At 54.3% G+C, this 26,126-nt stretch overlaps 3 protein-coding genes across 4 annotated transcripts in view; all 3 read left to right on the top strand.

Annotated features, from left to right (window-relative positions):
* The window catches only part of CD74 (CD74 molecule), a 196,615-nt gene that overhangs the window by 89,861 nt on the left and 80,628 nt on the right, over window positions 1–26,126 (top strand). The gene's annotated exons all lie outside the window — the stretch shown is intronic.
* Window positions 2,477–9,109, top strand: ARSI (arylsulfatase family member I). The gene is made up of 2 exons (XM_081135507.1): window positions 2,477–3,185; window positions 6,863–9,109. Exons 1-2 carry the CDS (start codon window positions 2,869–2,871, stop codon window positions 8,265–8,267), a joined length of 1,722 nt encoding a protein of 573 aa, XP_080991633.1. The 5' UTR covers window positions 2,477–2,868; the 3' UTR covers window positions 8,268–9,109.
* The window catches only part of CAMK2A (calcium/calmodulin dependent protein kinase II alpha), a 60,658-nt gene continuing 50,145 nt past the window's right edge, over window positions 15,614–26,126 (top strand). The window contains exon 1 of one of the 2 annotated variants that reach the window (XM_081136171.1): window positions 15,614–15,873. In XM_081136171.1, coding sequence (XP_080992297.1) covers window positions 15,812–15,873 — 62 coding nt within the window. In that variant the 5' untranslated portion in view covers window positions 15,614–15,811. The remainder of the gene's footprint in view (window positions 15,874–26,126) is intronic. The other variant, XM_081136172.1, reaches the window with a different exon arrangement.

The following is a 26,126-nucleotide window of genomic DNA, read 5'->3' as shown; positions in this document are numbered from 1 at the left end:
GGAAATGTCTGGTTTAAACGTTACAGCCTGGCCCCATTGTGTAATGGCATTAAAAGAAGAGCTGAGGTTCAGTAGTTATTTTCCTACAACATTAGAGGGGGAATGGTGCCCTCTGAGGCCACTGTTGCCTTGGGTGATTACTGAGGGACTCTTAAAAGAAATGTGACTATTGGGGAACAAGAGCTCTACCCACTCTTCTCCACATGGTGATTCACCCATCACTGCCATCCTTTTATTAAGCAAGCTGCCAGATTACTTACAAAAGTAATCCCTTAAATTGGCCTGAAATCTGTCTCCCAGTCACTTTCACTCACAGGACTTAGTCTTTTCTCTCAAAATCACAGAGAACTATCATGAAAACTGCTCACATTCATTGAGTGCTTACTTTGTGCCGGGCACTTCACTGAGCACCATACTGTATCTCATTTATATTACTACCCCATTTTACAGATGGAGAAAGTGAGGCTGATGGAGGTAAAATAATTTGTCCAAGGCCTGATTCCAAATAAGTGGTAAGATTTGAACTCAAGCAGTCTGATGTCAGAGCCCACAGTTGTGAACTCTCAGAAATTCTGCTTGTCTTGTCCTGTCCCTGTGACAGCCTCAGTGAGATCTGCAGCCTGTGAGCCTCCTAGGCCTTTTTTCTTTTAGGCTGAATCCCCACCCCATCCCCCTTGCCATTTATCCTTGTGCCATTTCTCTGGTTCCTCCTGACCAAGATCTGGGACAATGCAAAGAATGCAAAACCCAAGTCCACCTGACCCCCCCCATGACTTGTCCCACTTTGACCCCCAGGATAGCCTCTGCCAAAGCACTGTTTTAGCAGCTTTCCCCCAGGAGGCTGTATTTTTCCTGTCTGTCCTGAACATTTCTTGTGCTAGAACAGGCTCAGTTTTCCCTTTTGATAAATCTGGTCACCCTAAATATGGGCCTTTGAGCAAACAGGAGCGGCTGCCCCACGCAGCCCTCATTTCCAAATGCAGATTGACTCGGGCTGCTATTTTGGAGGTCTGGTGTCTTTCCCCACACACACTGGTTTTAAGGAAGTGGGACGGGATCTTGACAGAATGCTGGCTGGGGAAAGGCGCTAGGAGAGAAGACACACCTGGATAGTCTTTGTTTCCCAAAGTTCACAAAACACTGGATTTTTGAGAGGATCTGTGAAAAAGAGGGTCCTCGGTCACATGAAATTGGGAAATACAGCTTTACCAACCTCCCTCCTAGAGATTAGCATATTAAACATTTACAATCCTGGTAGTACAGAAATCTAACTGGTTTTGTTTAACCCAGTTCTCCCATTTAAAAATGTAACCTAGTAAAAATTTGGAAAACAATGCAGAATTTGCAAACGGGCACCCAATGGCCTAAAATAGTTCTCAGATAGGTTTGATTTGGCTTGCGTAGTGTTTAAATTTTGCTTTAAATTAGGCACTAGCACTTAACAACAGGAATGTTTCTCATAATAGGCTACATTTGCGTTTTCTTAAAAAAAATCAGAAGATCCAGACTGGTCCACATTCTTCCACTGCCTTCCTCTGGCAATGTAGCGGACCCCTGCTTTACTCATTTAGGATACTCGCCTGGCCCAGGAGTCCCCCAAGCTTGCTTTCTGTGCAGTGGGGATTTTCTTGGGTGAGAGTTGGCCTGGATGACCCTTGAGGCCCATTCATCCATTCATTCATGCATGTTATATATACTGACTGAGCTTCTAGATCCTGTGGATGCAAGATGTACACAACAGCCCCTGCCCTCTGGATTCTAGCGCTGGCATTCTAAGGTTCCAGTTATGAATGGCAGAATGAGGGGGGGGTGCGGGGGGGTTGGGGAGAGGGAAGCTGGCAAGGCCAGAACCTAGTTTCCTGATTTTCAGCCCCTGGTGCTTGCCAAAGTCGTCTCCTATTCTCCACTGCGCTCTCTACTGCCACTCAACAGCCACTGTGAGCCCCAGGGAAGAAGCCACTAACTTGTTCCGTAACTTAGACGAGTTTCCACCCATCTCAGGGTCTCAGTTTCTCTCACTGTAGATGATGACCCGGTTGGAATAGAAAATTATGTGCGCCCCTTCCAGAGCTGGCATTCAGAGATGCTAAGTCTCCATAATCGAGGAATGTCTGACCGGGCCATTCCGGAGCGGTTCCATCGAATTCCAAGAAGCCCCCTCCCTCCTTTCCCCAGTCCCGGCCAGGCGGGGGCTGGAGCCAGAGGGCAGAGCGGGCCCGGGCTTCCCGCCCGGGGGCGGAGCCGCCCCCGGAGTCCGCCCCTCCACCTGGGGCTCGGCGGGCAGATGTTACAACTTTTTCGCATTCTCTCCCGCGGTGTCAACCCCAGACCCGCCCAACCCCTGCCTCCCTCCCCTTCCCTGCTGGGGTCCTGCCCACCTTCCTGCGGGGAGGCTGACTGTTCTCTCGACTCCGGGCGGGGCGAGAGGCCGGGCCAGGGGCTGGAGGGTCGGGGGGGGGGGGGGGGAGGAGAAAGGGAAAGCAGAGGCGAGAGAAATTAGGAGGCGGGAGAAATCGAGGGCTAGAAGGAAGAAGAGAGTACGAGGATGGTGGAGAGCACTTTTTGGAAGTCTCCACGCCGCGTCTCAGGCTGGCCCGGCTGAGCTGGGGGACAGGGAGCTCGAGCCGCACGGCGCGGGCGAGAGGGCAGCTGGAGGCAGCTGGGCGCGGGCCTGACCTCCAAGAGCGCCCAGCTGCGGCCTCGCCGCCCCGCCGCCAGCCCCGGCCCGTTCGCTGCGCCGCCCCCAGGGGCGCTGAGCGCTCTCCCTCGGTCCGGGCGGGCCGGCCGGCGGGCGTGCGGGCCGTGCGCCCTGGGCGCGCGCTGCGGTGAGGCCTGGGGAGCCCTGCGCGCCGGGACGCGCGGGCCGGCATGGCGATGCACGCCCTCACCGGCTTCTCGCTGGTCAGCCTGCTCAGCTTCGGCTACTTGTCCTGGGACTGGGCCAAGCCGAGTCTGGTGGCCGACGGCCCCGGCGAGGCCAGCGAGCAGCCCTCCGTCGCTCCACCCCAACCTCCCCACATTATCTTCATCCTTACCGACGACCAGGGCTACCACGACGTGGGCTACCATGGCTCAGATATCGAGACCCCTACGCTGGACCGGCTGGCCGCCGAGGGTGTCAAGTTGGAGAATTATTATATCCAGCCCATCTGCACGCCTTCGCGGAGCCAACTTCTTACTGGCAGGTAGGCATGGCCCAGGCCCCTGGGGCTGGCTGTCTAAGCCCCAAATAAACCCAGCCTTAGATTTCCCCTGCCTTTACAGTCGCCTCTCTGGGACCTGGGAAACCAGGACTCCGGGCCAATCCTGCCTCCAGTTGGCTGTGTGATCATTAGTAAATCCTTTGCCCTCTCTGGGCCTCAGTTTCCTGCATGTACACTGAAAGGGTTGGATCATCTTTGAAGTCTTCTCCTCTGGTGTTACAGGACACTCACACTCCACACCATGTGAAGGAGACATCTGGTCATCCCTTTGTTAAAGGAACACGGCAGCCTCTGACACTTAGGTTTGAATGGTGCTTCTATTTACATGCCCTGAGGCCCTGAACAAAGTACTTAATATCTCTAAGCCTAAGTTTTCTTGTCCATAAAATGGGATGAACAGTTTTTATCTTGAGAAAAACGGTAAAGATGGAATGAATTTTGTGTAACCTGCTTGGCTGTCAATGAGTGGCAGCCTCTGTGTCCCTGGAGGGATTAAGCTCTCCAAAGTGTTTGATGGCTACATTGGGAAGAAACCAAAGAATTGATAGGTGGAGGTGAAAGGCACACAGAATGCCGGGACCTAAGAAGCCTTAGGCTAGTTACTTCATTTCTCCAGACATCTGTTTTTTCATATGTGAAAGCTTCCCACACTGGCTGCGAGTCCCAAGGAGACATGCTGCTTTCGAGTAAGGAGTCGTCCACAGGCAAGGTGGCAGGGCTACAGGATTAAAAGAGCAGGGAAACAGGAGGTGCGGGTGTGGAAAGCAAACTGTGGCCACTTAAGAGAAAATCCTTTGGCAAGGCTGGAGCTAATCTTCCCTGGATTGGGTCCAAGGCCTGCTTTCTCCCAGGTTCCACCCAAAAGCCACTAGTGTGATCTCAGGAACCAGAGCCGTAATCTCCCTGATTCCTAGTTAGGAGAAACTGAGGCAAGACCCAACTCATTCATGCTCGTACCCAACTTCAGGGTCTGTATGAGAGGCGGCTGAGAGGCCAGGTATTTGGCAGGGGTCCTGGAGCAGGCAGTCAAATATCTGCCTTTTCTTCCTTCAGTCTGGCACTCAGCATTTAGATCCAGGAAGAGAAAGAGAGAACGGGAGAAAGAACAAGAGGGGCGCCACTGTATGTGTTGCAGGTGGCAGTGGGGGTAAAGACCAAATGGTGACTAACCTCCAGAAGAGAGAGGAGGAATCGGCATCCCCGGGACTTGTGCACAAATCAGCGTTTCTGTCCCAAGAGGTGACTTGGTTTAAGCAGGGGAACAAGCAGCCAGTAGGGCAGCGTTCCAGCCCCATGATCTGTGAAGTTAGCTGAGCGTGGCTGGGCAGCGTCTGCCCTCCGCCCCCTGCAGCTGGCTCCATCTGACTGATGCTGACGACTCTCATTAGTGTTTGTTAATAACCCCAGTCGTGTTTGGTGAAGCTGGAGAGAGGCAGTTTCTCATGTTACTCACTTGCACATGGGCTTCAGGGACCCTGGGCCGGCCCACCCACTTTATGCAACAGTGCTCCATGGTGCCCAGCTCCTAGAAAGAGAGGCTTGGCCCTGATTCAGGGCCCTAGAGTACTTCTTGTATCAAGCCTAATTATTCATGAGCTTGACTGAGGTCTGCAGAGGCTGCATCACCAAGAAATTCTGAGCATGAGTTATGTAGACCTGGGTTCAAAGCTCGGCCCCACAGCTTGCCAGCTGTCTGAACTTGGGCCCGTGGCCACACTTTTGGGAGCTTCAGTTTCATCATCTGTAGAATGAAGGTAATAATAGTCTTCCCTGTAGGTTTTTTATGAGGAGTAAGTGAAATAATCTAAGTGGCATATAGTATTAAAAATGGCAGTAGTAGCTAATGATAGCTAACAATAATAACAGCTATAAGATACGGAAACCAACAGGAAAACCCACCCCAGTGCCCAGGTTAAAGGTATCAGGTATTCAGGCTTTGGCTTAATATGCAACCCTGGGAGGGGAGGGAAGGGGAGGGTCAGGGAGGGAGGGCATGTCTAGAAAAAGGGTGTGGGCTTCTAATATACTTGTGAAGTTCCAGGCTTCTTATTTCCTCTGAACTTTTAAGACTTGAGTAAATGCAACACCCCATTATCAGATCACACCAGGGCCTTTACCACATCAGGGGGAATGGGATTTGAATGAATGAATGGAGGAATGAGGAATGCAGGATTCTGCTAGCCATTTGCTTAAGGGTGTTAGCCTGTGTAAGTGACCCAGATCCAGAGACCACATGAACTTACAGACAGGCACAGAAGAACTAGTCTCATAGAATTTGGGAACAGAATTTTTAAAGATCTCCCATTTCAACCACCTCACTCCTACATATGAGCAAACAGGCCCCCATGGGCAAGGGAAGTGGCAGCCTACTTTACTGGAGAAAGGTCTGTGCTTGGACAGTTTGCATTTATGTTCAAGTCCTGGCTCTGCCTCTGACCACAGAATGACCTTGGGCAAGGCTCTTCTTCTCTGGATCTTAGTTCCTTTTTAAGACAAGATGAATAAGCTAGAAGATGATTTGGGTCCCTTCTGGCTCTAAAATCCTCTGAGTATCATTTATTCATTCCATAAGTAATTGAGTGTTCTTTATTTAAAAAAAAATTATTGATTGATTTTAGAGAGAGAGAGGAAGGGAGAGAGTGAAATATATAGAGAGAAACATCGATTTGTTGTTTTACTTATTTATGCATTCATTGGTTGATTCTTGTGTGTGCCCTGACCAGGGATTGAACCCGTAACCTTGCTGTGTTAGGACCATGCTCTAACGAACTGAACTACTCAACTAGGGCTTTAAATGTTCTTTAAATACCACCTGAGTGCTAGGAATACAAAGTTGAGTAAAGGAAAATCCCATTACATATCATTGAGCCCGAGAGTATGCACGCTGACTAGAACTCATAGGCAAGTGTGACAATGATCATGGGACTAACCGCTGGGGGAACTCAGAAGCAAAACGGACTCATTTTTTGAAAGACTTGTGAGAGACTTTACAAGAGAGTGTGTGGGTGGGTAACATTTGGGTCGGGCTTTGAAGAGTGAGTAGGAGTTTGCCTGAGAGGGCAAGACTTCTCTAGGCCCCATATCAAGTTAGTGGCTTAGAACTTGGGAACTCTGAAGTCTCTAAAACTGCTGGGGAAACAAATCCCAAGTCTCTAGTTACTAATTGTATGAATCACTGGGCAAGTGATTTTACTGAGCCTCAGTTTCCTTATTTGGGAAATGGGAATGATAATGTGCACCCCCTAGGTTGTAGTGAGGATTTAGCGAGATAATTCGTATAGGGGCTTAGTGCAGTGCTGACTACATAGTGAGTGCTTGGTGCTAGTTATTATTATTTTGTTGTCATGATGAACCTGGGTTCGACTCCTAACTCTCCAACTTCCTCGCTGTGTTATCCTGGGTATGTGACTTAACCATTCTGAGCTTCAGTCTCCTCATCTGTAAAATGATAATAATATCAGCTTCAGTTGATTCTGACGATTCAGAGAGAGAATGCATTTGAAGTGCTAAGCACATTTGATAATACCTGCTGGTGACTATTACGATGCACGCTGGTAACGCTGGGGCCAGAGCCCACTGCAGGGTGTCAGGGGTTGGGTGGCCAGGGCGGTGATTTGTAGCTTACTCGTGCCTTCTCTGCCCTCCGCTTTTCTCACCAGGTACCAGATCCACACAGGACTTCAGCACTCCATCATCCGCCCTCGGCAGCCTAACTGCCTGCCCCTGGACCAGGTGACACTACCTCAGAAGCTGCAGGAGGCAGGTTACTCTACCCACATGGTGGGGAAGTGGCACCTGGGCTTCTACCGGAAGGAGTGCCTGCCCACCCGCCGGGGCTTTGACACCTTCCTGGGCTCGCTCACAGGCAACGTGGACTACTACACCTACGACAACTGCGACGGCCCTGGGGTCTGCGGCTTTGACCTGCACGAAGGTGAGAGTGTGGCCTGGGGGCTCAGCGGCCAGTACTCCACCATGCTCTATGCCCAGCGTGTCAGCCACATCCTAGCCAGCCACAGCCCGCGGCAGCCCCTCTTCCTCTATGTGGCCTTCCAGGCCGTACACACCCCCCTGCAGTCCCCTCGTGAGTACCTGTACCGCTACCGCACCATGGGCAATGTGGCCCGGCGGAAGTACGCGGCCATGGTGACCTGCATGGACGAAGCCGTGCGCAATATCACTTGGGCCCTGAAGCGCTATGGTTTCTACAACAACAGCGTCATCGTCTTCTCCAGTGACAACGGTGGCCAGACCTTCTCCGGGGGCAGCAACTGGCCACTGCGAGGACGCAAGGGCACTTACTGGGAAGGCGGTGTGCGGGGCCTGGGCTTCGTCCATAGCCCTCTGCTCAAGCGAAAGCGACGGACCAGCCGGGCGCTGGTGCACATCACAGACTGGTACCCGACCCTGGTGGGTCTGGCGGGGGGCACTGCCTCCACGGCCGATGGGCTGGACGGCTATGATGTGTGGCCAGCCATCAGCGAGGGCCGGGCCTCGCCACGCACAGAGATTCTGCACAACATTGACCCGCTCTACAACCACGCCCGGCACGGCTCCCTCGAGGGGGGCTTCGGCATCTGGAACACGGCCGTGCAGGCTGCCATCCGCGTGGGCGAGTGGAAGCTGCTGACGGGGGACCCCGGCTATGGGGACTGGATCCCACCACAGACGCTGGCGGCCTTCCCCGGCAGCTGGTGGAACCTGGAGCGCATGGCCAGCGCCCGCCAGGCTGTGTGGCTCTTCAACATCAGTGCCGACCCGTACGAGCGGGAGGACCTGGCTGGCCAGCGGCCAGATGTGGTCCGCGCCCTGCTGGCCCGCCTGGTGGACTATAACCGCACGGCCATCCCCGTGCGCTACCCGGCTGAGAACCCCCGGGCCCATCCTGACTTCAATGGGGGTGCCTGGGGGCCCTGGGCCAGCGATGAGGAAGAGGAGGAGGAGGAGGAGGAGGCCAGGTCTCGAAGCTTCTCCCGGGGACGCCGCAAGAAAAAATGCAAGATTTGCAAGCTGCGATCCTTTTTCCGTAAACTCAACACAAGACTGATGTCGCACCGGATCTGATGGGGGTGGGGGGAGGTGAGGATCTCTGCCCCTCTTAAATGTATTCCCCAACTCAAGCCTGGTCCTGCTCTTCCCCACGAAGGAGCCTGAGGTCATCTCACCATCTACAGGGAAATGGAGGGCGTACAGCCACTCAGGGCTGGGGGTAGAATAAACTAGACTGGGATGCCTGGATCCCAGTCTTGCTTCTCTGTTGACTTACTCTGTGACCTCAGGAGACCTGTATAAGCTCTCTGGGCCTCACTTTCCTCATCTGTGAAATGAGCTCTAATGACATTGTGGCTCTGTGGTGTGGACCTGGTGCCTGGTTCCATGGTGGAGTTCCTGGGACCTCACCACCTTCTAGCTCATTGAAGGTCTCATGCTTGAACCCTGACCTCTGTGGTACTGCTTGGGTGAGGGGCCACATGGAAGCAAGTCCAGGCCTGGACCCCCCAGCCAAGGCATGGCAATCTGGCCACTTTCTGAAGAGATCCCCCAAGTGCTGTGGGTGGAGGTGCAGGGATCCAGGGAGGTGACCTGGCCTGGGGTTGGACTGTTGTGGGTGGGGGGCCTGTGGTAGAGAGATCTCCTTCCTGTCCCCAGCACCCAGAGGAACTGGCCTGGTTGTTAGCTGCTGCAGGTCCAAGGGTTGTGGAAAGAGCTATGAAAAGAGCCCCTGAACCAACAATCAGGACATCTGGGTTCTGTTTTGGCCTTGGGCCCAGTCCTTCCCCTCTGGGCCTCGATTTCCCCACCTGCAAATGGGGATGCTGGCCCTGGCTCTGCCTACCTCACAGGGTTGTAGAGGACTGGCCAGGCTAGTGATTGTGGAGGAGCCCATGAACTTGATTAAAATGCAGTAACACAGAAGCAAGGGCTGTAGTGCTGTTTATGAGCACATGTGGGTGTGTGCATGTGCGTCCTGGGGGCAGGTGTGAGCTCACCACTGACCAAGTGAATGGTAGAGGAGGTGGGCAGCCTGGCCTGGAGGTGGAACGTGTGGGTTCTGGTCCTGTTCTGGCACAGATCCACTGGGTAACCACAGGTAAATCCCAGACCCTCTGTGGGCCTCAGTGTCCCCTCTGTATAGTGGATGACCTAAGAGACCTTTCCACTTGGCCATTCTGGGCTCCCCTGCGTGCATGTGTGTGTTGGGGGCAGTGGGGGGAGGACATGGACTGAGCGGTCGGAGGAGGGAGTGGGGGTTTCAGAGCCTCCTTGCTGCATAGTGTGCCTCCATCCGCACACTGCGTTCTGCATATCTCCCTTCAGGTTCCAGTCGGCACAGCGTGTGTAGGCGAAAGCCCTGCTGTGAATTTTGAAAATAGTTATTTTTGTCTCTGGCAAAGGAGGCCTGTTAGGACTCGTCAGCTTGTAGATGAGCAGGACGGGTGGGGCGGGGTGGGGTGGGGTGGGTGGGTGTGGTGCAGTGGAGGGAGTTTGGGTGTAAGTTAAGAGCTGCATCCCCACTGCAAAAGTGGCCAAATCCTGGAGTGAGGATCTGTCGTGGGACTGCAGGGTGGAGGTGACCATTCATGTCCTGGACCCCTTTCTCCCAACCTTGGGTCCCCCAACTGAAACCTTTCTTTTTCTCTAGGATGTTGATGCCAGAGCTGTGGTAGGCAAGGACCAGGACTGGCTGAGGCCTCTGTGCTTCCAGCCAGCCCCAGTGCTTCTGCCTGCTCAGGAGGGAGACTTGGAAGAAGTCACGCATTGGGACAGTATCCCAGGCCCAGTGTACCCGTGGAGGGGTTGTCCACAGTCTGCCCATTACTCAGGATACTCCAGCTCTGCTGGGGGCTTGTCCCAGTTCTGTGGGCTAGGCCCTTCCAGAGTGACACGGAGCAGGGCTCCCCTGCCGCTCTAGGCTTGTACCTGTTGAGTAATAGGCTTGCCCATGCCTGCTGAGTTGGCCCTGCCGGAGGTAGCCCAGTCTCCAGCTCCAGCCCTGCTTTGCTTCACAAGTGCAGAACTATAAAAAGTCCTTTTTGCTCTTTCTTACACACCAAGGCCCACCCCCTTGGCCAACCTGGTCCCAAACAGGGAGCCCAGCTGGAGCTGGGGGCTGGCTCCGTTCCTGGTTTCCTGAGAAGGAGGCTCGTTCTAACCTCCAGCCCAGGCTAGAGCTCACCTGGCTGAGTCCTGCCTAATTCAGAGCCCAGCAACAGCCCAGAAGCCCCACTCAAGCTTCAGCCTGCGGTCCGGCCCATAGCCCAGCAGCCCCAAGCCTGCCTAACGGAGGCTCTGGCAGCTGGCCCTGACCTGAGATTGGTGGAGAGCTTGAGATGAGGAGTGGCCAGGACTCAGGACATTGTAACAAGAGGCTCAGCCTGCTTGTTGTGGCTTCTGCTCTGCCCAGCAATCAACACGGCTCCTGCTGCTTCCCTCCCCCCACCACCATCTTGCCTCTTGCCCCTGCATTCCCCCAGCCAGGGCACCTGGGCCTGGACTCTGTGTCAGGCCTCTGACTGGTGTCACCAGGCAGATGCTTGCACCACCTGTGGTGGGAACGGATGGGTGGTAGGCAGACCAGAGGCAGCTCTGGCCTCTTGGGACACTGATATGGAGGGGTGGAGCCCAGGGATGCCAGACAAGCCCTGTTTCCCCCTTGGCTGCGCCAGATGGCAGCAGGTCTGCCAGCCGGATGGGTTTGAGGCAGGGGCACACCTATGGGGCAGTCATGACCAGTCTCCTGAACAGTGATGACCAGTTTCCTAGAAGCCAGGAGAGAGCCCCAGACCTGGCTGGAGGGGCTTTGAGCCCCACCCTGGGCCTTGGCAACATTTCCTTCTCTCTTGGTGCCTCCTGGCTACCTTCGGACCTAGGTAAACAGCCCTGCAGTGTCAGAAAAGGGGAAGGCAGAGCAGGGTAAGGGAAGGAGCACTGTTCTGGGAGTCAGGGGTTTCAGATTGTGGTCCTGACTGCCCCAGACTTGTGTGACTATGGGAGGACAGCTTCCTCTCTCTGTGCCTCAGTCACCTATCTGTAGGGGGCCTGGACTCCCTCAGGGCCCTTCCAGGCCTAGTGGAGGCCAAAGAACACAGGGCAGGGTGCTGAAGACACACAAACCTTAGATGGGTAAGTCATGTCACATCTCTGCAAAACAGGCAATGACAGCACCTGTCTCATGGACATGCATTGTGAAGTATAAATAGTGTAATATGTCAAGTGCTCAGCACAGGGCCTGGCTCTAAAGTGGAAATAGCTATTTTTCATGTCCTTGGAGTCTGTGAAGGAACATCTTCTCCCCATATTTCTCAGGAGGAAGTAAAGGCCCCAATGAGGAAAAGATGTTCCATGAGCACGCAGAGCCAATGGGAGGACTTGAACTTTGGTCCTCTAACTGCTGGTTGTGTTGTGCAGACATTGGCCCAGCAGCTGTTGTCCTCTGTCCCTTGGCTCCCTGCTTCCCTCTCCCCTGCAAGGAATGCCTCCTATGTGGGACATCTCTGAGGACAGTGCTGCTCCCTGACCCCTGACTCCTCTCCCTTCTGAGTTCAAGCCTGGCATTACTTACTGCAACAAATTCACCAAATCACCCTCTGTCTGGACCCTCTGCAGGATCATTTCTCTCTTGGCCCACTTTCCACTGGTTCTGCCCCTTACGCTTACTGCCCTTAGTGGGACAGGCCTCGTGGGGACCCTTTGGCTGGCACGTTTTCTGTGGTGCTTGCCCAGGCCCTGCAGGACCCCAAGGCACGCAGGCATGTGCACGTGAGCCCGTGTGAGGGCTGTGGAAGGTGGGCTTTGAGTCAACTGTCACGATGCTACTGGGGCTCCGATCTCCCCTCACCCCCCACCCCTACCACAGCTCAGGAACTTGGCTCTGGTCCCCAGTTGTCCCTCCCCATATGCAAGAAGTACAGCCTGTATTCATGGTCACGTTCCCCATCCTAGCATATCAGGCTGTGCTCAGCTCCCACCCCTGGCCATCAGCCTGTGGCATGCAGTCCTGCTCTTGAGTACCGCACACATGTTGTGGGCCGGGGCACACGTGCTGGCTGGCATGCCTGCCATGGCCCTGGGGAGTGGAGAGTCTGGCAGGAACAGTCTCCCCTGATGCAATCATCAGCTCATTCTCTCAGCGCCATGGAGGCAGGGCGGGCTCCTTGCTGCCCGCCACCACTGGGCACAGCTGCCAGTCTCGGGGGCACAAGGGAGGCAGTGAATTAGCTGTGCTGCCTCAGCAGGGTGGCAGTTACACTCCCGATGGGGTGCCTGTCCAAGGCAGTGCCCACACCCCTGTGCTAGGCTCTCAAAGGTTCGAAGGGGGGCGCACACGTGTGTGTGTGTGTGTGTGTGTGTGTGTGTGTGTGTGTGTGTCCTCCCTCCCTCCTCTCCAGCCTGGGGATCCTGCAGCCTGGGTCCTGCCCATCCCCCAGGACCCCGTGCACAGGGTCCTGCCAGCACTGGGACAGAGAGAAGAGTGATGGACACTGAGAAAGGAAGGAAGACAGAAAGAGGAGAGGAGCTGAAGAGGGCTGGGGAGGGAGCTAGGGAGCACTGAGAAAGGGCTTGAGGGAGGGAGGGAGGGAGGGAAGAGAATGGGGGGAAGGTGGCAAAGGAGAAAGGAGAGCTGAAAAGAGGTGGAAGTGGGGAAGAACAGACGGAGTGCGGGTGGTGACAGGGTGGAGGGGGGCTGGATTGGCCCTGCCCCTGAAGCCACATATGCCACCTCCATGGTCCCTGTCAGAGTCAGGGTGAAAGCTGGTCATCTAAGCCTCTGTCCCTCATGTCCTCTGAGTCACTGCTGGCTCTTCCTATGGTGATGCCGGGACCTGCCCCAATGGGCTCAGCTTCCTCCTCCAATGGAACTTGCTCCATTTCATGGGGAAAGGTGAGGAGAAGGAAACAGGGTGGTGAGGCCAGAGCCAAGCCAAACCATCACCTCCTTTGTTCAGAACATTAGATTCCCGTTAATACCCCCTCAGGTCTTGCGACCCCTCTCCCTCTAGCCCAGTCGTTTGTTTTACAGGAATTGCTGCACACCAGGTCTGGGCAAGGTTATGTTCAAATCATGAGCTCAACCCCAGTGGGGACTCAGAGAATGACACCCCAAAGTTCTGGGGCTTGAAGATGGTGGTGTGAATTTCCATGGCGCTGAGAGAGTAATGCGAAGGGGAGGGTCTTTAGAGTCCCTCAATAATAATAATTCCTATCTACTGAGCATTTACAGTGTCAGCCACTGTGCTCATCTCATTTAATCCATAGAACAGCCCTAGTAGGGAATATTTTTAGCTCTACTTTACAGAGGAAGAAACTGAGGCACAGAGAAGTTTGGATACTCACCCAAAATCACACAGCCTGTAGGTTGTGGAATTGCTCTAACCACTGCATACTCTCCTCTCTCCCGGACAGTAACTAGGGTGCCCTCAGTGGTCACTAAGGGCTGTTCCAGCATTTTCACGTGTGGAAGCCATCCCCTCCCGGGAACCAGCTGGAAGGTCTGGGGCCGGGAGAGGCGGTGCAGCCCTCCCCCCACTTGCTCATTTACATTTCTAGCCTCTAGCGGTGTTCCGTGCTCTGCCTGCTGCCCACCGGCTGTGAGCCCAGAGCACAGGCTTCTCTCTTTGCCTCTGAATTGCAACGTTGGCGGCAGAAGCGGGAAGCATATTGTGCACAGAAACAAAACTGAGTGGTTTTTCCTTTTTCTGAAGGTGGTAATGGTGCAATTAGTGGCTAAGCCATTACCCTTCCTCCCTTGCTTGCCTCCCTTCCTTCCCCTCTGCCTCCCTCCCATTTCTCTCCTGGAAAGAAGTCGCTGCATCAGAGAGTCAGCTCCATCATTCCCATCCTTGACTTCCAGGAAAAAGAGTAGAATTTGGGGGAGGGGGTACCCGATGTCTCCAGGGGCCCCTAGACCTAGGGATGCAAATCGGGGACTGCTGGGGTTGGGGATTACCGACAAGCAGACACCATTTCAGCAAATGAGGTGACCAGTAAGGCAATTTGGAGGTTCCAAGGGGGTGGGCTAGAAACCCAGAGGGTTTGGATCCCGTTACCCAACCTGCGCTCATTGTGGGCAAATTCTGGCAGGAGACCTCCACCTGGTGGGCTGTGAAATGTGCTTGAGTGGAGGGGGAGGGTGTGAAGGGCCTGAGATTCTAAGTTCAAGCTGGAGTGATGCAGATGGTCATGGTCCTGCTTTGGACCTTCCTTTTTCTCTTCTAGAAACTAAAAAGAGACCTCCACAGCCATTAGCCCACTTCATCTCCACAGCCTTCCTCAGCAGTGGTAGCTTTGTTCTGTTTTGTAGAAAAGGAACTGAAGGCTCAGAGAGGGGCAATGACTTTCCCAGGTCACACAGCCAATAAATGTCAGAACTGATATTGAACGCAGACCCTTAAACTCCAGTCTACTTCCTCCTTAACCCCCAGGCCTTGGGGTGAGATTTTGAGGTCACAGATGGGGCTACTACACTGCAGAATTGAAGTTGGCAGGGAAAGTGCCCACAAAGCTTGGGAAGGAAGGTTTCAGAGCAGGTCCATGGCCAACTTCCCTCCATGCCAGGCCACACTCCCCTCCCCACTGCTTCCTCCACCTCTTTCACCTTGACTTGAAGCACAAGCAGAAACTGGGACATGAGCCCCAGGAGACTAGATTTCCATGGTTCCTCTTGGGGCACGGGCTGGGGGAGAGGTTATGGGAGAGGCCTCGGGAGGGAAACAACTGTTACAGCTGTGAAAGGGGGATGGGCGGGTAGCTAGGGCTGTTCCCTCCAGAATCCTGTTGTCTCCTCTGCACTTCCTCCCCAAGCTAGAATGCCAGTGTGATGGGCACCGTGGCAAAGAGCAGGGAGCAACAGCAAAATAAGAAAGACAGAGGCAGAAGCAAAAAAAAAAATACAGAGGAGAGCAGAGATACAGTTCCAGAGACTACAGTGAGAGAGAGAGAGAGATCCCAATGAATTAGCTATCATTTCCCTATAAACCTTAGAACCCGGCTGTTGCCAGGGCAACGGGGCAATACCTGTCTCTCCAGAGGAGCTGAAGTTGCCAGGGTAACTGCATCCTGTCTTTCCTGGGGACCATCCTGGAATGTGGCACCCACCATTACCATGGCAACTGCCTTTTTGCCCCTCTTAATCCCATCTGAGGGTCCCACGGTTGGAAGTGGGGGAGGTGAGAAGGGAGCAGGTCAGTTGTAGACTAAGTTTGTCTCCCCCTGCTGCAGCCCCTCCCCCGGTCCTCTGGGGTGCTTTGTCCGCCTGCCCCGGGCCCACACATGCCTGCAGTATTGTGTGTGGTCGGGCCAGGGCGTCCTGGAGCAGGTTTCGCAGTGGAAGGCAGGCAGGTGTTGGGGAGGCAGTTACCGGGGCAACGGGAACAGGGCGTTTCCGAGGTGGTTGCCATGGGAACCTGGATGCTGACGAAGGCTCGCGAGGCTGTGAGCAGCCACAGTGCCCTGCTCAGAAGCCGGGGGCTCGTCAGTCAAGCCGGTTCTAGGTTCTCACTTGGCAGCACGGGGAAGCAGGCGAGTGGCCCCCGGTTCCGGGAGCAGAACAGCAGTGTCCCAGCCCCGGTCCTCCAGCCCCAAGCCTCGCCTGCCCGCACGGCACCAGGATGGCCACCATCACCTGCACCCGATTCACGGAAGAGTACCAGCTCTTTGAGGAACTGGGAAAGTGAGTTACACCTTAGAGCGTCCTGGAGGGCGCAGGGGGTGGGTGTCATGGGGTGTGTGTGTGCACCTTCGGTGTTTCCTGTGCTCACACAGGAAGGAAGGCTGTATGTGTTTGGGGGCACTTGCATGTGCAGAGTGCCCAGAACTGGTGTGGGCATATTTGTGGGTACACAGATGTGCCAAGGCCAGCTGGGTGAGTGTGTGTATAGAGGTGAAGGGTTGGTGGTACATGCCAGTAAGTGCACACACACGCACATGCACACACACATGCACACGACTTGGGTACACACAGATTCTTAGAAACTCAGGGTTAAAAGGGATTTTCCTGTCAGCTGAGTCCAGGGCTGGAATTCCCTGTGAGTTTCTCGTGAGGTGGCCATCTGGCATCAATTTAAATAACTCTGGTGACAGAGAGTTCATCACCTCCCAGGTAGTCCTTTCTGACTTTAGACACCTTCAGTGACTGTGTGGAATGGCCAACTTCTCCCTGGAAGAACATCCTTTCCCCACTTTCCTCCTCCCAGCTCCTTTAGGAGTGAGGACATGGGTACAGCAGAGGTTAATAACGGAGCGACTGGCGAGGCTTACTGGGTGTTGGGAGGAGGGGAAGGGCAATCAGGGAAGTTGGGAGGGGGCATTGCTGTTGCAGGGGCTAGTGGTTTGATGGTCCCTTGGCAAAGTTGTCCAGCCCCTGAGCTCATTTTCTGCCTCTAATGACTGGTGTGGAGAGAAGGGTGGGAGGAAGGGGGGAGAGGAGAGCCCCTTGGGGTGGCCCAGTAGGCTGTGGAGTGTCAGGGAAGCATTCCTGGTTGCTCCCAGCAGGGTTTGTGGAAGATGCAGGGATGCACCCAGGGTAAGGGTACATACAGTTTGGAGGTAGAGTGTGCCCTGTGGGCAAAGCAGCTCCAATGCCCTGGGTGGTTCCTGCTGTAGGAGCAGGAGTGCAGGGGAGAGGGGCCCTGTAAGCAGGTATGTGCTGCTGTGAGGTCTGGAAGTGCACACACAAGTGTACATTTTGATGTGTGTTGTATAAGGACTGACTCTGGGGTACACTCTGTGCACTGAGAGGGTGTGCAAGTGTTCATGTGTGTGCACCAGGAGGAGGCGCTGGTGTGTGCTTCTTGTGTGAGGCCTGAAATAGCAAGTGTGCCCTGAAAGTGTCGGTGCATGCAAGTGGCACAGGGGGTGCTATTGGCTGGTTTGCATGGGAGTGAAGGTGTGAAGGTGCGTCACATGTATGGCAAATCAGAGCTGTGTGCACATCAGTAAGCAAATGTGTGTGGGGTCTGGGCATGTGCAAACATATGTCTGTGTAAGGATGCACATCTGGGACTTAGGCACAGTGTTGTCCCTACGAGGTCTGGACATGTGTATCTGTGTGAGGACATGGTGCACGCACAGAGGAAGATTTATGTGTGTGCGTGTGAGGCCTGGGCCCACAGGCTCGGGTGGGAGTGTGGATGTTCTGAGCTCATGCTGGTATCTGCATATATGTGGGATGTGGGCCTGTGGCTGTGTACAAGTAAGGTGCCTGCACACACACACTTGCACATCGGGCAATCCTGACACCTACAGGCACACGCCAGCTCCTTCGTACAGACACACACCCCTGTGCAAATGTGTGCTCACTCTTGTCTGCAGACTTCCTGACTTTCTGAGTGTGTTTTTGTGCTGGGGGGAGGCAACAGGAACAAAATGTTTAGGGCTACTCTGGAAGACTGAGGCTGACTGCCAAACCCGGGCAGGGACCCCCTTCTCAGCTGGTTTTCAGTGCCCACTGGATGGCGAGGATTCCCTGATTAGCTGGGAGCTGCCTTTCAGGGTGCGACCAAGGCTTGGTTCTGGGAGGACTGCGTCACAGAGTGCAGTGAAATTGAGTTAAAATGTGACTCAGGTGTTCAAAATGACAATAAAAGTGATGTTTTACCCCACGAGGAGATGGAGATCATGAAGACTGGGTGCTGTGGGGGTGACTTGCAGGGAGCCTTCCCAGCTCCGCTGCCTGCCAGGGTGTTTGGAGGGACCGGGGCGATGGCAGCACTTCAGGGGACAGGGAGACCTGCTGTGTCCATGGCAGGAAAACTGAGGGTGGCAGGAATGGCCAAGCCTTGTCTAGTCAATTTCAGACTTCTTCCTTCCAGAATCATCAGTGCTCTTAACCTTTTTTAGGTCACATATTCCTCCAGGAATCCGATGAAAGGCTAAGTCTACATTCCTCAGGAAAATGCGCCAACCTAAAATATGTTGCATGCAATGTCAGGGGCTTGCAGGACATCAGGAAGGCTGCGGCTGTGGCTGCGGCTGTGGCTGGGCCTCAGGTTAAGGATGCTTTAATTGGAAAAAAGGGGTTGAGGACCCACACCTCTGATGCCCGGGTTAAAAAGGCTGGGGTACCACTGGGAGGAGGGTCTTCTGCTCTGCATGATGCTTCAGTCCAAGTGCCCAGTGGGATAAGTAGGGGCAGTGCCCAGCGCAGAGCATAGGCTCTGGATCTCAGTGACGTTGGACAGGCTATGGCACTTCTTTCCCCCCACCTATAATCTGGAGATAAAAATGGGCTGTGAGGACGAGATGAGATGGTGCTCGTGAAGACAGTGACAAGCCTGGTACACAGTGGACCTTCCAGAAAGAATTGCTTCTGGGGACTGAAGCACTGAAGGTGTCTGCAGGGCCCATCCTTCAATTGGTGACCCAAGGTCCCTGCCAGCCGGGTCACTGCAGTCGCCACCCAGAAGCTGAGCCCCGGTTCCAGGAGCCCACTTCAGATCACTGGCAGGGTGACTGGCAGAGGCAACTGGGTGGGTCCTACAAGGGGACATGGGAGCCTTTCAGTCTCCTTCTCAGGGCCCTGGGATGCCCAGCTGGAGAGGAGGACACGTGCCTCTTGAGGGCATCCTGGTGTCCTGCCCAATGAGGCCTGGCTGGTGACTGCAGACCTTCTTTCAAGGAGCCCAGCTGGCTGTGGATGAAACAGAAGCTACCCCTCTCCCTCCTGGTGGGCAGCCTGCTGGGGGCGTGTGGTCTGGAGTCAGTGCCCTGCGCAGGGGCTTCTAAGGGCCTCTTGATGCTACTGGAGGAAGGTCCCACTGCAGCATATGAGTCAGATAAACCGGGAATTGATTCCAGGTCCCCTAGAGGGGTGAGGTGGGGCTGTCTCTGGGGACCCAGAGCCCAGCTCACTCTCCCCTCCCTTGACCCCAATCCTCCTTCCTCCCAGGGGATGAGAGAAATGAAAGCCAGACCTTGGGAGCACAGAAGCTTATTGGGAGGCAGGCTGCAGACGCCAGCTCAGGGTCAGGGTGGGCCTGGGCAGTCGGGCCATAGCTCCCGGCAGACCAGGCAGGTGTTCTCCGTTCTTTGAAGACCAGGATCAGGGGAAGGGGTTAGTTTCCAGGAGGTGGAGGAGGAGGGTGCCTCCTCCAGCCTCTCACATTCTCTGGGCTTTGAATCTCACTGCCAGGAGAGGTCGGGGAGGCCGAGAACTGCCCTGCAGCCTGTGTAATCACCAGGCAGTACAGAAAGAGCCTCTGGAGGAGGTATTACTTGAGAGGAGAGAGAGGGAGGGAGACTGGAGAGCGGGTACAACCCACTCTTTTCTCTCTAGAAACAGAGATCTGAAATGGACTCAAGGGCAATGTTGGGGTTGAGGCTGGGGGAGGGGTCCCAGGGGCCAGCACGGTTGGGAGGACAGGGGGAGGGCAGAGAGCTGGCTCTGGAGAAGCTGCACCCAGGACTTTGTATTCTGAACCGGACTTGGGCTGGGCTGACCAGGGGGCGATACTGGGGCCCAGAGGCAGCTCCCTGCACTTGGGTGTCCAGGGTCCTGGGGGCTTAGGTTCCCCTCTGGGGACACAAGCTCTAATGTCTCCAAAATGTGTTTAGCTATCTGACCCTTCCCTGGTAGAGCTGTTAGGAGGATCGGTGATATAACACTGGAGAGAGAGGACACGTGGACATGGATGCCCCACCCAAAGACGGGTGTTGTAATTTTACTTTGCTTCTAATAACCTATTACACTTACAGCACTTTGGGGCAGTGAGGCTCTTCTCCATGCATGAGCTCATCTGTGCAGGAGACAAAGGACTTACTTATCCATCTCACAGATAAGCAGACTGAGGCTTGAGCAGGAGAAATGACTGGCTCGGGGGACTGGTGGCAGCACTTAGACTTGCATGTATGTCTCCAGCACCTGCATATGGGAGAAGGTTGATGAGAGGGTTGCCTCCTGGTGCTGTGTCTGGGGAACACCACTAGGAAGAGGGATGGTGGCCTGGTGGGTGAGGGGACTCTGAGCTGTCACTTATTTTCCAATCATGATTCTTCTTCTCATTCACTGGGCCACCCTGGATGGATTCCTTGTCCTCAGTGTTCCTCAACTTTACCATCTGTAAAATGGGACTGGAATAGCTTTGCAGATGCTAAAACACGCCATTAGAATTGCTGCCCTCTTTTGGCTCCCTCTGTGGAAGGCACACATGGGAATTGCAGACTTCCAGAACCTCCAAACTGGAAGGACCCCGGACACTGTCGCTACTCAGCACAGATGGTGAGGTTAATACCAAGAGAGAACTGGTTTGCCCAAGGCTGCAGGGAGAGGCAGTGGCAAAGCCAGGGGCGGAGGCCATAGGCCAAGGATGGAAAGTGGGGGAGCAGATCCTCAAGGAGGAGGTGGCAGGGTCAGGGGAGGGGACAGCCTTTCCTCCCCTCTCACCCAGCAAGCCATCAGAACGACAGGCACGCACATATTCTGGTGCATGCGGCAGCCCTCCACCCCCACGCAACCACCCCCACACAGCCTGAGACACACTGACACTCTGCCGAGCCGCCCGCCCACCCCCCTGGCACCAGCACTCAGTGACACTGCTGCCAGCACCCCTGCAGTCTGGGCCCTGGGTCTCTCGGTGGGGTGAGGGCAGAGCCCTGGGATGCAACACCAGCATCCTTTTGCTAAAGCACATACACACACACACTCCCACACATGCATATGGACGTGCGTGGGCACACATACACTGGCTGCAACTAGGCATCAAGCAGAAGTCTACCTCCCAGTGCAGACAGAGCAAGAGGATACTGGCTGGGCTTCTGGACTCTCTGTCTCTGTCCCAGTCCCTCTCTCTATCTCCATCTCTCTCTATCTCTCTCTATCTCCCTTCCCTCTCTCCCTTTCTCTGTGTCTCTCTGGTCTCTGTGTCTTTTTCTCTCCCCCCTTCCCTGTCTTTGTGTGGGTCACTTGGCCACAGTTCACCCTCTCCTGCATGCATGTCGCCCATGTCACATTCTCTTTGGAGCTTCTCTCTGGCACAGTAGGAAGCCTTCCAGCCCAGGTCGGCCTATGCAGCTCCCAGAGCATGTCGAAGCCTGCTGAGGCACAGCCCAGGCTCCCTGGGTGCTCGTGGGGCATGGCTCCCCACCAAGGCATCAGGTGGGGCTATAAGGCCAGTGGGGACTTTCTGTGCTGGAGAAGGTTCAAGGCCTTAGTGTCTTGGGGATTCGTAAAAGGAGGAACATCTATGACTCTTGCATCTATTCAACAAATATTTCCTGAGCACATACTCTGTTCCCAGCAGGTGCAACATGCAAGACTTATATAGTCTCTGCCCCGCGGGGGTTCATGGTCTAGTGGGAAGCTGACATTAATTAAATCACTCCAGAAATTATTTAAATGCAACCGGACAAGAACTACGAGCACAAACATGGAGATATGAGCTACAAAGAGACTGAAGCTAGTGAAGGAGGTATCAGGGAAATCTCCCCTGAGGAGGTGCCATTGGGAACCTGGAGGCTAAATAAGAGTTAATCAGAGGGAAGAGTGTTCCTCAGAGTGGGAACAGCACAGGCAAAGGCTCTGAGGTGTATATATTGATGGAACATGTCAGTCCTGGGGAATTGGACGGTCTCACTCTTTTTAGGCCTGCTCAGCCTTCCCCCAACTTTTGGATGCCTGGAGTCTAGAAGGAATATTAAAAACCTGTTGGTTGTCGAGAATAGGGGGGCCAGGCAAGGTGGCGAAGATCTGGAAGCCAAATCAAGTGAGAGAGAGCTGAGGAGCTGGGGGACTTTAGCAGGAAGAGGAGACCCCTGAGGTAGGGGGTGTCCTCTCCCTTAACCTCTGCAGGGATGTCCTGAGGCCCTAGGGCAGAGAGCAGACTGTTTTATGTGGCCCCAGAGGGCAGAGCAGGGCCGAATATGCAGAGTAACAGGAAGGTGGATGTTGCTCAGCGTAAGCAAGAACCTTCTAATGGTCAGAACTGTTCCTCTCCCCCCTAGATGGCCATACCCTCAGGAGGTAGTGAGCACTTGGGTAGCAGAGATATGCACATTTACAGCCGTCCCACCCCGCACCTCTGTTTCCCTCCTGTCCACATCGTTGCCCTTGCCCAGTGAGAGGCTTTGCTGCATGAATGAAGTGGGAGATGGTTTAGGGGTTAAAATATCCTCAGTCCCACTCAGAATAGCAGAGTGAGGAGTGCTCCCTGTCTGATGGATGGGGAACTAAGGCCCAGAGAGGGCCAGAGCCTTGCCTGAGGTCACACAAGCCAATGACACACCAGAATTGGGCATGTTAGCCTCTTTCCAGTCTGGTGTTTGGCCCTTGGAGGATCTTTCTCTGAACCTCTAAGAGTCTTTGGGGTGTGCAGGTGGATGGAGCCACCCAGGAGGCCATCTGAGGCTGGGGAGAGAGCAGCCCCTTAGCATCCCCCCTGCTTTGCCTGCTCTGGTCCTGTCTCCAAGTTCTGTGAATATTTTTTCACTTTCCTTTTTGAAACCCATTCAAGAAAACCCATGCACAGCCCAAACAAGGAACTTCTGTTGGTTCAATGTTCCCTGCAGCAAATAGAATCTTCCAGTCCCCAGGCCTTCTGTGTCCCCCACAAGACTTCTGCTGGGTTGGCGTGGGGCAGGCCTGGGGGTGCGGGACAGCTCCAACACACAATGTCCCTACGGCATCTTCTGGAGACTGGGAGTGGGCGGCTGCAGCCGGGCTGGGAGGAGGGACGCGGTTTTGGTAATAAGGCCTAGGATTTTCTGGCTGTAAAATGCTGTCATTTGTGGAGTTCTGGGCAGAGCTGCTGTGGTGAGCTGGGGAGAAGAGAGAGGAAACCAAGCAAAGGGGGTCCTGAGCCCCCAGCCCTTATCTCCTCTGCTCTGTTTGGAGACCTGCATAGCTGTGTTTTGTTTGTTTGTTAATAAGAAAGGACACTACTGCTTAAAAATAAATAAGTAAAAGGAGAGAGAGGGCTTAAAAATGACTGATCAACAGTTGATTTCACAGATGGGTAAACTGAGGCCCACAAAAGTGAAGGAATTTGCTTAAAGTACTTAGAGGTGGGTGTTGTGAGAAAAGGATAGTCCTTTTGTTTCTGAACTAATCTGACACCAGCTTGTTAACTGTTTTTGGAATCTAGGACCCCTCATAGAATCTCATAGGAGCCACACCTGCTGTCCCCAGAAAACTGCACCTCACTGCGATTCACAGAATGTTATATATTACTTCCCACAGATCCCCCTACTCTAAAGCCTACTGGTGGACCCCAAGTTAGGGCCCCTTCTGATCTGAGAGTGTGGGGTATTGGAAGGAGCAATGGAAGATAAAGCAGGGGTTCTGGGTTCAAGGTCTTGGCCTCAGTTTCTGCACCTGTGGAATGAGGAGATGGTGGACCCCTATGGCAATATATTACCGGGCATATCAGCTTCTGATACAGCTGCACGTGGCCCATGCTCTGGCCCCTTGGGTGGAGCTGCTCCTGTGGCCCGCCCCAGCTCTGCCCCTTCCCCCAGACATTCTAACCCTGTCTGCTCTGGCTTCCACGCCCCCAGGCCTTGCTCTGTGCTGAGTGGTCAGATCAGGTGACTTGGGCTATGAGTTACTGACCACCAAGAGGTTTTGGGTACGAATCCTCCCACAGATAACAGGTCTGTCTGCATTTCAGATACTTCTGAAACCACCCAGCTCATCTCATCTCAGGGAGGTATAATGTTTAGGTGTCTTAACTGACAGTTGGGAGGCCTTTGGGGAGAAGACTGGACTTTGATTATGAGGTGCCAGTCTGGTATCCAGACAAGATGGTGAGGAGCTAGAAACCTGGGACTGGAATTCCGGAGAGAGGAGGCTAGCCAGAAGCTGCTTTCCATGTTGGATCATGGTCAATGGTTGCCACCATTTGGGAGGGGGGCTGTCACAGAATCCTTTGTAAAGCTGATGAAAAATATGCATCCCCTGCCCAGTATAAGGCACAGACCCAGAATAATTTTATTCAAATTTTAGGTGTGTTCATGAATGCCCAGAGCCTCCCTGGAGATCCCAGCTAATGGCCTGGGTAGATGGAACGGAAGGGAAATGGTAAGAGAACAGTGGAGAGAGCAGGGAGCAGAGACGTTGGGAGGAAGATGAAGATGAGGAAGTGGAAACGTTGGCAAGGGGGGGTGCCAGGGAGATGCCATGACCCAGAAACAAAAAGAAGGAGGGGCCTCAAAGCTGGGTGTCCAGTAGGGCCAAATGCCACCAAGGTGCATCAGCCGCAGTGGGGCTGAGGCTGGGGGGGCATCCGGGGGTGGGCCTGGCACAGCTCTTCTCCCAGGGAGCCCGGGGGTGGGAGCCAGATTGTGGTGGGTTCACAGAGAGTGGGAGGTGGGAAGAGGAGGCGGCGGATGTCGGACACTTGTTCTGGAAGTTTGGCAGCAAGGAAGAGAGGAAGGAAGTGGCCCAGGCTGCCGAGTTGAGAGAAAGGTTCTTATTTTTATTTTTTTTATTTTTGGGGCAGGGCGGTTTATTTTTCCAGAATGAGGGAGGTCTGGGTGTGTTGGAGGAAGCAGCCAATGAAGTGAAGACCCTAAAGACTGTCAGGACCCCTGACCACCGGACCCCCAAGGAGTACAGAGTGGAGGGAGGGGTTGGTGACTGTGCCATCTCCACAGGCCCCCATAAACAGTGTTCCTGTCTGCTGAGATCCACGGGCTCTGAGCACTCTGGGGAATGTCGAGGGTTCCTTTAGATGTTGGCAGTGACCAGTCTTGGGTAGCAGGAATCTCTTCCCATCCCTACGGTGCAGAGGCTCTCACAAATGGCCCAGAAGGAAATGGGGCTGGGACTCCTCATCTACATCTATCAAATAGGGAAACTGAGGCCCAGAAGGATAAGTGAGCTGGTAACCAAGCTGGGTAAGGACCCAGGTCTTTCCACTCCCCATTGAATGCTCCTGGTGCTGCACCTACCTGCCATGTCAGCATTTTGGGGTGTTTCAGGCCAGAGAAGGTGATGAGCCCCTGCAGGCTGGCAGCCAGCAATTCCCAGGGCACCATGCCTGCCAGGCAACCACAAAGCAATTTCCCAGTGTGATTCTTGCTTTTCACAGCCCATTAGCACGTTCCCACATTCTCAGCCATGCTGGACCCACTCTCACTGTGCGCCCTCTCCATCTGTCGGCTGGAGAGCCAGGCATGGCCTCCTCCCCGATCACGTTCGTGGCGTGCACACCCAGGGGCAGGCCGCTGTGCCTGGGGGAGCAGCCCCTTTCCCCTCCTCACCACGGCCCACCTCCTCTCCTAGCGTGCTTCTTCCCTGAGCTTGGCAAACAAGGCCCATTTTGTTTCTATTGATGCCAGCTGTTCTCATCACCTCGTAGGTAATGATGCCTATAAAAGGCGTTGTTTCCTGAGCATTTACTATACTCCAGGGACTGTGCTACCCCATTGCATACCTTATGATCTCATTGAATCCTTGGAAAGGCTGCACAGGGTGGGCACCGCTCTTATCTAATTTCTAGTAAGAACTTGCTAGTAAGTGGCTGAACCATGATTTGAACTCTGGGTGGTCTGGTTCTGGAGAGCCTGTTACCCGCATAGAACCTCACTACCCAATATGGGGTTGTTAGCCACAAACAGTGATTTTCAATGAGATAGAATTAAAACTTCAGTCCTTCAGTCCTACTAGCCACGTTCAAGTGCTATAGTCACATGAAGCTAGCGACTACCACACCGGACAACACAGACTACTTCCAAGGTCACAGGAAGTTCTGCTGGGTGGTGCCGGTGTAGAACGTTAAAGACGGAAGGGCCTCTGCTGTTTAGCTTCCTCCCCACCCCAATCCCATGCTGCGGATGAAGAAACTGAGGCCACATTGATGCCCACCCCCTGCCCAAGACCTCCCAGCACAACTGAGACCTGGGATTCCGTCCCCCCAGTGTCTGTCTGCCTCACACTCACCTCTCCTGCTCAAATTCTGTGACCCTCTTGATAACGTGGACACACACTTC

Source organism: Miniopterus schreibersii, assembly GCF_964146895.1.
Source record: "Miniopterus schreibersii genome assembly, chromosome: 4".
Classification (NCBI taxonomy): domain Eukaryota; kingdom Metazoa; phylum Chordata; class Mammalia; order Chiroptera; family Miniopteridae; genus Miniopterus; species Miniopterus schreibersii.
The sequence above is the reverse complement of the archived record's forward strand: the minus strand, read 5'-3'. Positions and strand labels throughout refer to the sequence as shown.